The 15439-nt window shown below is 57.3% G+C and overlaps 1 protein-coding gene across 1 annotated transcript; it reads right to left on the bottom strand.

Annotated features, from left to right (window-relative positions):
- Positions 1 to 3798: 3798 nt before the first annotated feature.
- Positions 3799 to 13266, bottom strand: DTYMK (deoxythymidylate kinase). Its single transcript, XM_065880804.1, has 5 exons — positions 13124 to 13266; positions 11915 to 12023; positions 8369 to 8459; positions 6609 to 6810; positions 3799 to 3919 (listed from the first exon to the last, which is right to left on the bottom strand). Exons 1-5 carry the CDS (start codon positions 13251 to 13253, stop codon positions 3813 to 3815), a joined length of 639 nt encoding a protein of 212 aa, XP_065736876.1. The 5' UTR covers positions 13254 to 13266; the 3' UTR covers positions 3799 to 3812.
- Positions 13267 to 15439: the final 2173 nt, after the last annotated feature.

Here is a 15439-nt window from a genome sequence, read left to right on the forward strand (position 1 = left end):
CACCCACGAGGGGCTCTCCCGCCACACTGCCAGCCCTGCCCGGCCCCGCTTCCTCCTGGGCTCCAGGCCCGGGTTCGCTTTGGAATTAAAGTCCTGTTTGAAGTTTCGTGACGGACATGGCTTCTGTTGGGCGTGTCCTGAGCCAGGCTCCGAAGACGCGGCCTCCAGGGCCATCGCGGCGGGAGAAGGGGCTGAGGAACCACGGCCCGGGCCTCCTCGCATTGGGAGGAGAGGAGCAAGGGGTGGGGGCGGTGAGGCCCAAAGACGTCGCCGTGCAGGTGGCACCAGGACAGACGCGCCACCAGAGCCACAGGTGAGGCCGTGGGGCCCCTGAGCTGCTGCTTGCCTGTCGCTCCAGCATCCCCGGGGCCTTCCTCCGCCTCCCGGTCAGCGAGGCTTCGGATGGTTTGGGGCCGGAGGGTCAAACCTCAGCTTTGTGCCTCTGCCCCTCGCGCCTGCTGGAGACCTTCTGGACGGACGCCAGCACCCGCCTCCTTCATTCAACCTGTGTTCTGGGCCCCGGGCACCGCCGCACGCAGTGGCTTTCGTCTCACCAGGGAGCGCAGGCGGGGGTTTGGGAGCCCAGGAGGTGGCAGCCTTCTCCCCGGGGGCCTTCCTTGCGGAGCCCCCGCCGGCCCAGCGAGCGAGCAGAGGGCATCCCGGCCCCCCAGGTGTTGCCAATGTGAGTGCTTCCCTCCGTCTCCCATTCTCTCTCCCCCTCATCCCCCCCGTCATCCTTCAGGTCGAGTTGGGTGAGGTGTCCATTCCTTCTGCTGCGCCGCTGCTGGCGGCACGGACGGCGGAGGTGGGCGCCCCCCTGAGCAGCGGGGGCTGTGTCTCGCGTGTGTCGGGAGAGGATTACTGAGGAGCGCTCACTCAGCCGTACAGTGCGCGATTCTTAATGGCAAATAATGACAGTTTCAATAGAAAACAAGGTTCGTCTGTGTCTTGATTTTCTCGGAGATTTTTTCGGAGCTGTAGTTGGACATGGTAAGAACGAGAACAAGTGTTTTCTAAGCTCACGAGGGTTCTGAGGAAGGACTTGGTGGATGGACGTGCTGAGCTCGTTCGTTGCCAGACCTGAGCGAGCGGCGCCCTCCTATTTGGACCTGGTTCCGCGACGCTGACTCTCGACTCTCTCTGACTCGTGTGGTTTGCGTTGAAAGCAAAAAATGCAGGGGAGGGGCTTCCCTGGTGGCGCAGTGGTTGAGAGTCCACCTGCCGATGCAGGGGACATGGGTTCGTGCCCCGGTCCGGGAAGATCCCACATGCCACGGAGTGGCTGGGCCCGTGAGCCATGGCCGCTGAGCCTGCGCGTCTGGAGCCTGTGCTCCGCAACAGGAGAGGCCACAACAGTGAGAGGCCCGTGTACCGCAAAAAAAAAAAAATGCAGGGGAGCCTGATTTTGGGAAGACGCCCTTCTTCTTTCATAGACGGGGAGGGAGCAACTACGGTGCCGGGTGGCGTGTTGGCTCCCTGGGCAGCGTCCCTGTAGGCGCCCCGTGCCTCAGCTGGTCACCCCCGAGCGGGTCAGCAAGGATGTGCACAAGGGCCTCTCGCCCTGCCCGGGAAGTCCTGGTGGGACAGTCGGAGCGACCCCAGCCCACTCGGCTCACCGCTTCCGCCTGCCCACCCACCCTCCAGTTTGGGTGCAAGGGGACCAAGGCCAGAGGAGAGCAGGAAGCGCCATGGCTCAGAACCTGAGTCCTGGCCTCCAGAAATGGCCACGTTGGCTTCTTGAGCTGTGACGCCCTCCACACGCAGGGGCCCGAGACAACACTTACCTCTCAGGGCCCTGGCGGGCAGAGGTCAACAGGGCTGTCCCCCTAGGGTGCCAGGGAACTGGCTACCTGTCCTTTCCGGCTCCTAGGAGCCCCCGCGTCCCCTGGATCAACTCCCGCCCCCCTCGCAGAGCTGGCATCGTCTCCTCTGACCAGGCCCCTCCGGCCTCCCACCTCCTGGTTCCTTTGGCCAGGTGGGCGCCCTACTCACAGGTTCCGGGGGTCAGGACGAGGATGTCTCTGGGGGCCGTCATTCTGCCGGCCACAGGGCCAAACAGGCTTCTTTAGGGGAGGCCAGAGGGTCAGGGCGCCTCAGGACACGCAGCCCCTTCGGCGGTGCCGGCTGCCACGGCCCTGGCAAGATTTTTTTTTTTTTTTTTTTTTTTTTTTTTTTTGCGGTATGCGGGCCTCTCACTGTTGTGGCCTCTCCCGTTGCAGAGCACAGGCTCTGGACCCACAGGCCCAGCGGCTATGGTTCACGGGCCCAGCCACTTGGCGACATGTGGGATCTTCCCAGACTGGGGCACGAACCCGTGTCCCCTGCATCGGCAGGTGGACTCTCAATCACTGCGCCACCAGGGAAGCCCTGGCAAGATGTTTTAAAACCCGTGCTGGGCTTACTGAAGAAAGTTTCAGCAGCCCATTAATTTTGTGGTCTCCGGGGCCATTTCTGTCTTCACACCATCCAGCTGCCCGTGGGCCCCACTCAGCTCTGGCCTCTCCTCCCCTGGGCTCCGGCCTGCCCCCCCCCCCCCCCCCCCCCCCCCGCTGCCTGCACGGCCGAGCCCTGAAAGGGTCTGCGCTGGGGCCTCCATGGCCCCGCTCCTGGCCTGGGACAGAGAGCTCTCATCTGGTGCCCAGCTCCCGCTCAGGGGCCCGCCCAAGCGTGCTCCGGGCATCCCACCCAGGCCCACAGCCGACGCAGCCTCCCTGACGGCCCGGTACTCTCAAGACCCCCCGCCCCACGTTTCGTTTTCTTCACCTAGGACATGGCCTCGGTCATGTGAAAGATCAAAAGGCAGGTGGATGGGAGGGTTGCCAGGCCACGCCCACCAGTGACCCTGGGACTGCAGAACAAGTGGTCTGACTCTGTGAGCGGTTCCCAACTGTTTCTGTCACTGGGTCACGGGCCTCGAGTTCTGACCTCGAGTGCATGCTGCACGTCGGGGTGGACACAGCCAGGCCCTTCAGACGGACAGGCGCCCGAGGCCAGCCTGGTGCCATCAGCAGGCAGGACCCGCTGTGAACTGACAGCACAGCCATCCGAGTGCACAGCTCCAGCCACCCCCAGCGCTTGTGTCCTCTGTCCTCCCTTGAGGGCTGGACTGCCCCCACCTGCCAAGCACCTGTGGATGGGCAGCCACATCTATTCAACCTGGATGAGAAGGGACCCCGCCTGGTGCGGGGAGCGGGCGCCACCTCTGAGCTGGAACCCGCTTGGCCACATGTGGGTTTTTCCCAAGCCCTAGTCAGACTGTCTTGTGACACTTTAAACTGTCACATTCTCTTCTGCTCGGAATCCGGTCTCCTGGCACGCACAGAAGGGCGCTGAGACCTGTGGTGCTTTGCAGACAGGGGCTCTGCCCACGGCCCACTGCAGGGCCACCTGCATTTCAGACCTTAACAGAGGGAACAGCAAAGCGAGCACTGGGCGTGCTCAGAGACAGGGACGCTGCCACTCGGACACAGACTGGTCAGGCCTTGTGAGGTCGGCACGTCAGGCTGGCGCTCAGAGCCCAGGCACGGCTGATGCCTGCTGGGCCCGGGGCTGCCCACAGCTGTTTTCATTTCATCTTTACTGGTGTCTGAAGACGTCCACGAGGACATCAGCGACCCTGATGGAACTGCCTGGACACAGTCATTGTGAAACTTCAGTAAGCAAAACACAGTAACTAATTTATTAGTATCTTCGGGGCACAGGTGAGGGCAGGAGAGGCTTCCCCGCAGGCCACTCCCTGGGGAGTCCCGCTTCGCCCCCCCGGAAACTGCACACGCGGCTCCTGCCTTGCGGCAGACGGGGGTCCTGTCCCTCTAGGTCCACAGCTGCCCCAGCGGCCTGTGTGCAGCGGCCCGGATGGCACCCTCAGACAGCACGCGGATTTCCCGGTGGACATCCTCGATGCTCCTGGAGGCGTCGACTGTCTGGGCCGGGGCAGGGGGGAGAGACAGGTTAATGTTCTCAGCGGGTGGGGCAGCTTCCGGAGGGCACAGCTTCCGCTCCTCTGAGGTCCTTGACCCCCGGCCCTGGCCTCGCCTAGGGACAGTGAGCTGGACGGGCCCTTGGGACCGAGCCGCCTGGCCCCCCGGCTGCAGCCCCGGTCAGACGCTCACCTCCAGGGGACACCGGTGCCGCCAGCAGAGGCGGCGAGGGCAGCGCCCACTCCCGCCCCTCCACCGCCGCGCCCGGACCTGCCTGTACCGCAGGTTCTGCCGGGAGCCCAACTTGGGTCCAACTCCTCTCCCTGGTACGATGGGCTTCGTCCCGATAGCTGGCTGCCCCACCTTACTGACACAAGGACCTTCTTCGGTCACCAGGGGGCCAGCCCACGAGAGGAGCGACTCTCCACCGGAGGGAGGGACACATACCGGGCCACATGAGGGAAGGCGTGCCTGGGAGCCCCCTCCTCAGCCAAGGCTCAGCTCTGGGCACTAAGAGCCTCTAGGCAGCCTCTGGGGCAGCAAACTCTGGAAAAGCTCCAGGGTGTAGACACGTTCAGACAGCTGTAACCGCGGCACGAAGTCTATGAGGAACGATACCGCCTCCCCACGGGCCCCCCGGCCCCGCCTGAAGGTCACCTTGCCAGCCACGGCCCAGCTGCAGAGCTCTGGCACAGAACCATCCCAGGCAGCTGGCGATGCGTGGCACCTCCCGTGTGGACGCGTACGTGGACACCCCTCGTCCTCTGGGGGCCCAGATAACCGCCTCTATCTCTTCCTCCATAAAATGGAACCAGGGACACCTCGGGACGCTGGGCCGGGACAGCACAGGGTGAGCCCAGAGGTCGATCGTAATGGGCCGGGACCAGGAAGGGCCGGAAGTGAGGGGAACTGATCAGAAGGACCCGGGGCTGGGGTGGGGGTCACCCAGGGGCCAGACCTGGGCCAACCTGCACCTCCAATTGCGAGGAAAACAGGTTGCTGGTGAGTACGCGGTACAAACGTGAGTCCGTGCAAGTGTAAACATATAAACGAACTGGAAGTCTATGAGCAGCGAGGTTTTTACGTGGTTTCAAAGCACCACCTCACAGCGGGACGTGGAGTGACTTCACCGTGAACCGCTTAACCCAGAGCTCAAGGGGAGCATCGCTGGAGCGCGACACACCAAGGGTGCGCAGCCCGTGACGGGGCAGCGACAGCCCACCAAGGACACACGACCTGATCCAATCACAAAGTCAATCTGAGGTTCGGCTACAAAGCGACTGTTGCGACCTTCAAAAAAGTCAAGGTTGAGAAAGTCACAGGCTGGAGGCCAGAGAGGTGTGCCTGTGAACCACGTCCTGTTACAAGGGTCACTAGTGGGACCGGGAGGTCAGGCAGTAGGAGCGGATCCATGTGACTGGCCCCATTTTGACAGGGAGGGGGTGTCAGGTACTAATTTATTCTCAAATGGTCCTGGGGAAGAGTTCCTTGTATCGTACTTACAACTTTCCTGTAAGTTTGTGACTGCTTTAAAAATTTGAAAAATACTAAGAAAAATAAATTTTCAGGTAAACAAAAGCTGAGAATGCTATGCCAGGAGACCTGCCCTTCAGGAACATTAAAGGAAGTTCTTAAAGCTGCGGGAAACGAGACAAGACGAACAGTCAGTGCAGGAAGGAGGAGAGCGCCGCTGGCCTTCCCCTTTCACGTTCCTGATGCTGTGAAGTCTTGTCGTGTTCCTAGCAGGTGCTGAAATGTAGTATAAATCAAGAGGAACTTACACCATGTAGAACTAGTTAAAAAAAAACAGAGAGGGACTTCCCTGGCGGTCCAGTGCTCTCAATGCACGGGGCAGGGGTTCGATCCCTGGTCGGGGAACTAATCCCACACACAGGCCGCGTGGCACAGCCGAAAAAAAAAGAAGAACCAGAGGAAAACTCTGGAATTCAGTAGCTGATAGAACGAGCCAGCAGAGAGATGACGGGGATCTGAGGCAGCGCGCTGCAGCCTCCATCTGGGGAAAGACACGCCCTTCCTTCCACCCCCAAGCACACAGGAGACAAACAGAAAGGTCAAGGGTGTACTTCGGACCTGCACACAGAGGAGCCCCGGCCCTGGCCACAAACCAGCACCAGCCAGAGCAGGACAGCGGGGAGGCACAGCTGGAGGGCGAGGGAGAAGCACGAGGTGCCAGAACTGAGAACCCAAACCCTGGGACCTGCCCGAGTGGCGAGGACACTGCCAGCAGTAAGAGGAGCAGCGACCATGCCAGGTGGGCACGTGCAGGGAGGATGGACCGGGGCGCCGGGTCACGTGCCCTGAGGTGGGCGGGCGCCAGGCCGCGGGGACGGAGAGCAGGGAGGTGGCAGCTGTGGCGGGTGCGGGCCGCCTGGCGCCTGGAGTCAACGAAGGCCCCACGCTCGACCCGGTTACACGGGAGCTAAAGTGCCGCTGCCTGACACCCACGGACTCGGCGTTCTGGGTGCTGGCCTCGCATAGCTGACGTCCAGCAGGGGACGGGAGCCCGCTGGACGGACGGCTCGGCACAGGGTCCCCCGCGCAGGACGCCTGCTCTGGAGCCGCTGTCCGTGCGGCCCTGCCCTGGGCCAGCATCAGGGCACCGACCCACGTCCTGCACCAACCCCAGGACCAGAAAGTGCTGCCCCCAGGACGGCCCAGGCACCGTGCCCACCTTCCAGGGCAGACTGGAGTCTCCCAAGAGCTGCTGGAAGCACTGCAGGGCGCGCTGCTGGAAAGGGCTGCTCTCGTAGCGTTCACGGCCGAACTCGCCCCTCGCGGCAGCCTCTGCCAGCTGCAGCTGCAGGAACACAACCAGGTCCGGTTTGGGGAGGCCCACATCTGGCTGCTTGCACCAGTCCAGGGAGAAATTCTGGAGACGAAGAACCCAACCGTTACGGAGCCAGCTTAATGCGGTCTCATTCCTGGTTTCAAAATTCATCGAAAAGGGGGAAAAGCGAGCTGACGTTTGAGGGGAGAGTTCTTACACAGCAGCAGCTCTGTCCTTTAGGTCTCCAGCGTTTTGCTTTCTCTCACATCACCTTCCTGTGTTTTGACATGTGAATACGTTCACAGTGGACAGAACACCCCGGGGCCCAGGACGCGTCACTCAGGGCCCGGGACTGAGGGCATCATGCGTGCGTCCCACACCCTCTGGCTAAGCAGTGGCAGCAGACGAGCCAGGGCATCACTCCCTTCTACAGAGAGGGGAAGACCCCAATCCTGGAGATGCTCGCCAGCGCCCCGTGTGCTGTCTCCTGCATGTCCCCTCTCATCCATCCTCGCAACTCTAAAAATAGTGTCCCCACTTCTAGAGAAAGAGAGAGCCACACAGCTCTGAAGATTTAAAAGGGTTAGAACCGAGCTGTGGGCTCAGAGCCTTGTGCTGACGGGACACCCTGACTGGAGAAGGGAGCCCGTCAGACTTGCCCGAGCCTGCGTGCTTTTCACAGATGGAGCCGTGTGGCCGGTACCTCGGGGGACTGCCCTAAAGGAGGACCCAGCTAGCTCGTGCGGGCAGACTGGCAGGGTTAGAAGGCTGTCATTTTGCAGCCCTTCGTGAATTAGCCACGATCAAAGACAGTTACCACAAAAAGGAGATAACCAGGCACGCCATGCCTCTTGACAGGCGACTTGGGAAAATAAAAAAATTCAAAAATTTTAGCGGAAGGAAGAAAAGAGATGCAGGAACCTATGTATCGAGAGATTCAAGAGACATTTCAAGAATGGACCTTAACTGGCTGGATTCCGATTCAATCGAACTGTAAAAACACAGGACGGATCAAACGGCTCCTGAGAGCACTGGGAACTCCGCGCGCTGACGGAATGAATGACGGCACTCTGGGACGGCTGAGACGAGGTTTCTGAAAAGCCGCTTTGGGGATGTGCACCGAAATGTTTATGAAGGGACTGATGATGTGTCTGGGGGTCACAGAGACCAGAAGCTTCTGAGGCAGGTGACGGTGCTGGGTGGCTTATTTTCTCTGCTGGTATATGTTTGAAAATTTTTAAATAAAAAGCAGGAAAAAAGGGCAGTGTAGTCACTGCCATTATGCCTGTGAAACAGCAGCTCCCTGGAACAGGGGGTCAGGAACACAGCACGAAAGCACCCCAGACACTCTCACCGTCTTTTCCGCAAACAAGACGCTGGATGAAACAGGTCTGCCGATGGACCATATGTGTAAATGTATGATGTGAAATGTGTCGGCCAAATGAAAAATGCAGTTGTATCTATGAAAACCACCTGTAGCTACAAAAAAGGTTTCTCTTCTTGTCGAGAAAGACCAAATTGACCTGGCGAACACGGGGATCTCAAACCCCTAGAGGCAGTGACATGAAGAGACTCGTGCTGCGACGGCTCTGTGCCCATGGGGACCACACTGAGTCCACACCAGGCACAAACCACGTGCTGGGGCCGGAGCTGCACTCACCTCCTTGGCGCTGGTGAAGGCGACCCCAGAAAAGGCATACCTGTCCACGACCAGGGTGATGCCCTGGCTCAGCTTCTCCTTAATTAGCGGCCTACAAAAAAGAGGATGACTGTGAGCCATGGTCCTGGCTTCATAGGCCCTGAAGTCTCATGCTCAAATCACCCTGAGGACACAATTCAATTCAGAAGCCAACATGATGAAGGGATCATACGCGGGCAGCAATCTGTAGCCTGACTTTCATCCCCCAAGGCTCTGAATCTCCACTCCCAGCAAAGCCCAGCACGAAAAGACAACTCCACTAAAGGGGATAAATACAACTGGCGTCGGCAGCTGTCCAGAGGCAGCTCGGCTGTCCGGGCGTGGAAGGGCCAGGCCCTGCGGGGAGAGGAGGGGCCAGGTCAACGGGAGGGAAGGCTGGACGTGGCCTGGAGCTGATGAAGGATGCTCCTGCATCCACCTGGGAGCCAGGACACCCTCCGGCAGGAGGCAGCAGGTCCCCACCACCCTCCGGCCCCGAGACCTTAGCAAGATGGGTGCAGAGGCTTGGCATGGGCCAGAAGCACTGCTTGCACTTTGGGGAACAAAAGAGTTACGGTGAGAAGCTCGCAGAACAGCACAGCGGGGGGCACCTCCAACAGTGAGACGCCATTCCCATCACAGCGTCATTCCTAAGTGCAAATTATCAACACTTAAAACTACCTAATCTTGTGAACAGAACACTGGTAGAATATGGCATGAGCACAGAAGGTGCAACTGTACAGAGAGCGAGAAAGATGCCCCATAAACACCCTCCTGACACGTTGCTAACAAAGCAAAGCACACTGGGCACACAGGTGGCTGCCTTTGTATCAGACAGAAGGTGAGTCAAGACAACAGGCATCTGCTGATTTTGTTTAGAAGTGAATGGGCCTGCTTACCGACAGGGGAAGGCAGGGCTTGGATGGAAAGGGGATGGGCAGGGCAGTGACCTTTCTGTATGATTCTGACTCTTAGAACCATTTCATGTTTTACATATTCGAAAACTGAAATCAACAAGAATGGGGAAAAAAAAGAAAAACCTAAAATTGTATACAAAGTCAAATGAACCTACCCGTATCCCAAATGAACAGTGGAAGGGCAAAGGCGTGCCTGAGATGTTTGGATACAGCACCATGTGCCCCCGTTCTAACGACAGAGCTGCAACCACCCGTGAGCCCCAGGCAGGCTTTACGTAGGTGGGGGCAGTGATCCTAAGACCAGCCCGTGGAGGGCAGGATGGGCAGATGAGCCCGGGTGCTGGATGAGATGGCAGGGGTCAGACAGATGCAGGGGACGTGAACACGTGCAGAAGCTGAGCAGATGTCGGTCTCTGAAGTCCGCCCTCCACAAAGAGCAGAGAACAGCTGGCCCCGGCTAAAGCAGGAGGCACGGAAAGCCGCAATACCTTGTCAGGCCAGAAACACGTCCAAGGGACGAAGGAGCCAGCCTGAAGGGGTTCCCACAGGCAGAGGCTGGGACAATCTGAACAGCGAAACGACTAACAGTAGCGCTTATGACCCACTGATGATGGACGGACGGATAGACGGACGCGGAAGGCAGGAAAGCTCTTCCTTACACAGAATGCCAGCTGATCAGTGTTGCGGAAATGACAGAATCAGAAAATCAGTAACAGACTCCAGCAGGATGACTGACCAACACAAACTAGGAGGTGAGCTTCACAGAAAGGGGCACTTTTGGTTTATGAGTTCCCCTTTTGACTCTTTACAACAGGAAAGAGAGCCACTTAGTGGAAAAGCCTGGCCAGCAGCCCCCTCACTAATCAGGGGAAACCCAAGTGGCCTCGCATCCCGCCACGATGCCCTCAAGAGGACCCAATGTCACTTCTGGGGTTTTCCTACCAAAAATGCAAACCCAAATCTACTCGTGAGGAAACATCAGGTAAACCCAGCATTTCATAAAATAGCCCTTGATTTTTAAAAAGAGTGAGCAAATGGTAAAGCAAATGTGGCAAAATGTTACTAACCGGTGAAGCCTGGGGAAGGGCACCCGGGGATTCTTGCTGCAGCTTTCCTGACTGATTGCAACTATTTCAGAATAAAAAGTTTAAAAACAGGTAGAGAAGAACATTGCTAAATTGCTATGGAAAGTAAGAGACATTGCTCATTTCCAGGAATTTAATTCCTGGATGGCCCTAGAGGATCAGTAGGTTTTGACAAACAGCCGGGGAGGGAAGCGGAGGCTGTTACCGCAATCAGTGCCAGGGAAACCGCGCAGCAGCTGGGAGGGGAGATGACTTCCACGACCAGCAACTGACCTGGTAAAGACGCAGCACAGCAAAAGGGCAGAAAACCAGGGGCTGAAGAAGTAACCAGAGTCCTCTCAAAAAGTGCTCCAAGCACCAGGGTGAACTCAAAACAGCCTAGGTCAACTGAGCACCCATTCCCAGGCCCGCCCTGCACACGAGACCTGAGGGGGACTAGGCGCCACAGCGCTGCCCGGCATCCGACCTGTCAGCCAAGGACTTCCACGTGTCAGCAAACCTAATCTGATGGCAGTGGCTGGAATAATCAGAAGGGGGAGCTGTGGCAGAACAAATGGCCCAGAGACTTGCAGGCCTGTGTCCTGGAAGCAGACAGCAATTAGGGAATGGAGTCAGAACTGTTTCTCATTTTCAGTTGCTCTGACATTACTTTTCTAGAAATCCACAAAAAGCGAAAATCACAACATTTATGTCAATAAACTCCAGATGTGTTAAAGACTGTAAACCTGCCCTCATTTTCATCTAATACACGGAGGGGGAGGCCTTTCCAGACAAGACCACCGGCTAAGCCAAAGCCAGAGGAGAGCAGTGCCAGCTTGCCTGTGAGAGGGAACAAGGCACAACCACCTGAACGTCCATCCACTGGCATCCCTCAGTCCAAGGTGGGGCAGCCTTTCCGGAGAGCAGGCCGCTGGGACGGGAGAGAAGAGGAAGAGTGCAGATCGGGAGGTGGCCTCAGGAAGCCAGCCGTGAGGTAATCTGTACAGTAGGGTCCCATTCAGTCACGTTAAAACAAAACACCTCCAATGACATGTGTGTTACCTACATACGTGTGTAAATGGAAACAGAAGCACCTGAGAGCGTACCCCACAGGCACTTCGTCAACAGTTGTGCAGGGTGAAGAGGGAATCCACCAAGGTGATGTAAGTCAAAAAGAGGGCGCGAGAGGGCACACCCCAACATAAACTCAACTTCACTTAATGATGTGTCAACACTGGTTCATCAAAGACATAAATAAAAGCATCTCTGGGCGGGGAGGAAGGGATGGGGGCATGGCGGGGGGTGGGGGGCTCTTTTCTGTGTACCTAAAACTACCTAAAGTCTATTAATTACAAAAAGCTGGGAGCGGGGGGTGGGGAGAAGAAAAAAAAGCATTAACTAGTGCTCTTTGGGATCTGTGACCTAAAGAACCTTGTAAAGGTACAGCCTCCAGCATGACTCTCAACCACTCAGAAACAAGAGCCGCATTCAGCCTCGGGGGGAGGCACAGAAGCAGGGGGGAGCGGCAGAAGGACAGGGGTGTTTACACGTGTTCCCAGCGATTCGCAGAGAACAGCAGGTGCACCGAGTGATCTTCCACCTCGCTTTTCTTTTCCAAGTAGGAACTCAGAAGCTTGCCAATCTCTGTTGATCTTTCTAAAACAAAAGAGAACAACACACAAAAGTGAGGACAGGCTCTCCATCTACATTCGTAGTTTGTGCCAAATTTCCAGGCCCTGACCCAAGTCTAACTTTGAGTTTTATTTTACAACAACTTTAGACAGGTTCAGACCTTTTCCTGAGAAAGGGCAGCAGTGTGCAGACACACTGGGATGAAAAATGCTTTAGGAAGAAGGAACTCAGGTAGGAGGCAGCAACTGCAAAGGAACTGCCAACCAAGGGGAACTGGTACCAGGAGCTACCTCGATACCAAAAGGATATTCAACTCCCAAAGTCGGCCCTCCACATCTGAGGTTCTGCATTTTTGCATTCCACCAACCCAGGACTTCATAGTACTGTATGTTTATCGAAAAAAATATGCATATAAGTGGACCACTGCAGTTCAAACCCATGTTGTTCAAGGATCAACTGTATAAGATTTGTAGACTGGCTGGCTTAAAGATTAAAATGATAAACATTCAAAAAAGCACTTTCGGACTTCCCCGGTGGTTGAGACTCGCAGGGGGCACGGGTTCAATCCCTGGTCAGTGAAGTTCCACATGCCACACAGTGTGGCCAAAAGAAAAAAAAAAACAAGAAAAATTTAAAAAGCATCCCCCCCATCTCCCTACCCCTGGTTTTCAAGATCAATGTTTTACCTTAAAAAATTAAAAATATGAAACAAAACCCTTCACAGGGTAAACAGCCATGCAAGGACGGGGGGCGGGAAACCCAAGATAAAACGGAGACTTGGATTACAAAGCAGCACCTGGAAACTTTTAGGGGTCACAGATACACTCATTCTCTTGGTCGTGAAGACGCTTTCCTGGGTGTACATGTGTCAAGACTCACTAAACACGTGACTTTACTGCACATCAGCCGCGGGGCAGCTGCGCAAAAACAGAACCACAGACGCGTCCCACTGAGGCTCGGGGACCACAAGGGTGGTCCCCGCGCTCCGACCCGCGGACAAACGAGGGCGAGTTCAGCGCAGGAGGCCTTCGCTTCTCGTCCTCAGGAGCCGGCGAGGCCTCCGTGGCCCCTGGGTCCCCTCCCCGGCCCCCGGCATCCCGGAACCCCGCGCCCGCCGCGCCCACCCGGGAAGCGCAGCAGCTCGGCGCAGTGGCCCGCGGCGCACAGCGCGTCCACCAACTTGCGGCTCTGCGTGCTCTTCCCCGCACGGTCCACACCCTCCAGCACGATGAGCGCCCCGCGTCTGCCCGCCATCGCCGCGTTTCCCGCCTCCGCCACCACCCCCAGCGTAGCCGGGCCGCCCGGACCTCCCATTGGCTGCAATGGGCCGGCGCCCGCGGCGCGCGCCGGGATTGGCTCAGATGAGCCGGATTGGCTGGGACTAGTCCGGCGGAAGCGGCGCGACTAGCCCGACGGGGCCTCGGTCGCACCGCCTCTTCCGGGCCGGAAGCCGGGCGTGCCTTGTCCCGCGCGGGCCGCTGTCTTGGGCGCGGGCGGTCGTCCTACCTCCTAAAGTTCGGGGCTGCGGCCTCGGGGCCCGCCCGCCGCCGACTCCCCGACGGCGGGGACCTTGAGGGCGCGCGCCCTGGCACCGGGAAGCGCTCAGTGAGGTTGGCCTCTGTCGTCTTAGGGGCGGTTCCAGGTGAGACCGCGTCGGCCGCCTTCTCGTCGAGGGGTACCGCCCTCTGGGCCTCGTGGCCCCGGAGGCCTGTCCCCAGGTACCGTCACGGTGGGGTCAGACCTCAACCTAGGGGGTTGGGGCGGACACCAGCGTTCGGCCCGTGCCAAGCTGGGAGCCGCGTTTCCCAGAACTTCCTCTGGAACTTTCGAGTTTGCCGAGGAGAAATCCGGAGGCAGCCGGAAGTGTGGCCGTGAACTTCAGGACTGCTCTCCAGGGAGCCTTCGTGAAGCACCTGCTCCCCTGCTGCAGACGAGAGACGAGAGACGGGCGAGGGCTCTCCAGGGCTGGGGACGGCAGCGGACCCCCGCGACCTCTAGACCGTCCACCTCGGTGCTTGGGCTGAGGTCGTGGCAACAGTTTCCCTGACTTTCCTCCCCCACCTCATTTGGTTCAAGCCCCTGATTTCCCGTGAGCCCAGACACCTATGGTCGCTTGACGTTTTCCTGATGGACCGTTGCTTGATTTGGTTGTGGGTTCCGGAAGGGTGGTAGATTCTATCATTCCCAATTGTTGGTTTTCTTCCTTGATGCTGAGTTTGGCCTGTGACTTCCAGGGCATCTGTAAAGTAACAAGAGCTGACTTTCAGGAAGAAACTTTAAAAGCTGTTGTGCGGGTCACCCCTCCCCTTCCTGCCGCCAGTGTGAGAACAGCATGTGCACGGTTAGGGCTGCTTTTTCACCCTGGACCCTGGAATGAACAAACAGCCACAGCCAAGCCACAGCCATTGCAGCTGATAGGTGGCACCAGCAAGAAATAAACAGTTGTGATGCCGAGTCCACCGAGACTTTGGGGTCCTTTGTTACTGTGGTACAACCTAGTGAAAAGTCGTTGATACAAACACTAGTACTTAATGCTGCCTTTGAATTATGAGTCTTGTTCTGAAATTTTCATCTCCTTGCCTTCAAAAGGATGAAGGGATTAGGGATTACAGTACACAAGAGAACCCTCATGGGGTTGGGCAAGTCCCAGGACAGCCTTGTACCACATCTGTAGGATGAACTTACCAGGCAGACAGGCAGGAACACGTGCAATACATCAGCTTGTGACCGCACAGCCTTCCTGGTCACCCATGGGAATGTGGGAGCCTGGCTGCTGGGTCCTTGTATGCAGGGGATGCCCTTTTGATGGCAGAAGTTGCTAAACTGACACAAGTACAGTGAAATTTCTTTTTTTTTTTTTTTTTTTGTAAATTTTTTTTTTTTTTTTTTTTTTTATTTATTTATTTATGGCTGTGTTGGGTCTTCGTTTCTGTGTGAGGGCTTTCTCTAGTTGTGGCAAGCGGGGGCCACTCTTCATCGCGGTGCGCTGGCCTCTCACTGTCGCGGCCTCTCTTGCTGCGGAGCACAGGCTCCAGACGCGCAGGCTCAGTAATTGTGGCTCACAGGTCCAGTTGCTCTGCGGCATGTGGGATCTTCCCAGACCAGGGCTCGAACCCGTGTCCCCTGCATTGGCAGGCAGATTCTCAACCACTGCGCCACCAGGGAAGCCCCACAGTGAAATTTCTTATTAAGATACAGGAAGCAATTTTGTTTCCACCTCTTCCAACATGCCTTTGACTGCAGGTACCAGAATGCCAGCCTAACTGGCTTAAATCACCAGGATGTCTAATCATCTCACATAACACAAAGTCCAGAGTTAGGCAGCCAAGAACTGTTTCTGCTACTCAGTGATGTCAGATGTTGGGTCAACAACTTACCAGTTCTCATAGCTTGTCCCTCGTGGTCACAGGGTGACTGCAGCACCTCCATGCATGCAGTCG

Source organism: Phocoena phocoena, chromosome 7 (assembly GCF_963924675.1).
Source record: "Phocoena phocoena chromosome 7, mPhoPho1.1, whole genome shotgun sequence".
NCBI lineage: Eukaryota > Metazoa > Chordata > Mammalia > Artiodactyla > Phocoenidae > Phocoena > Phocoena phocoena.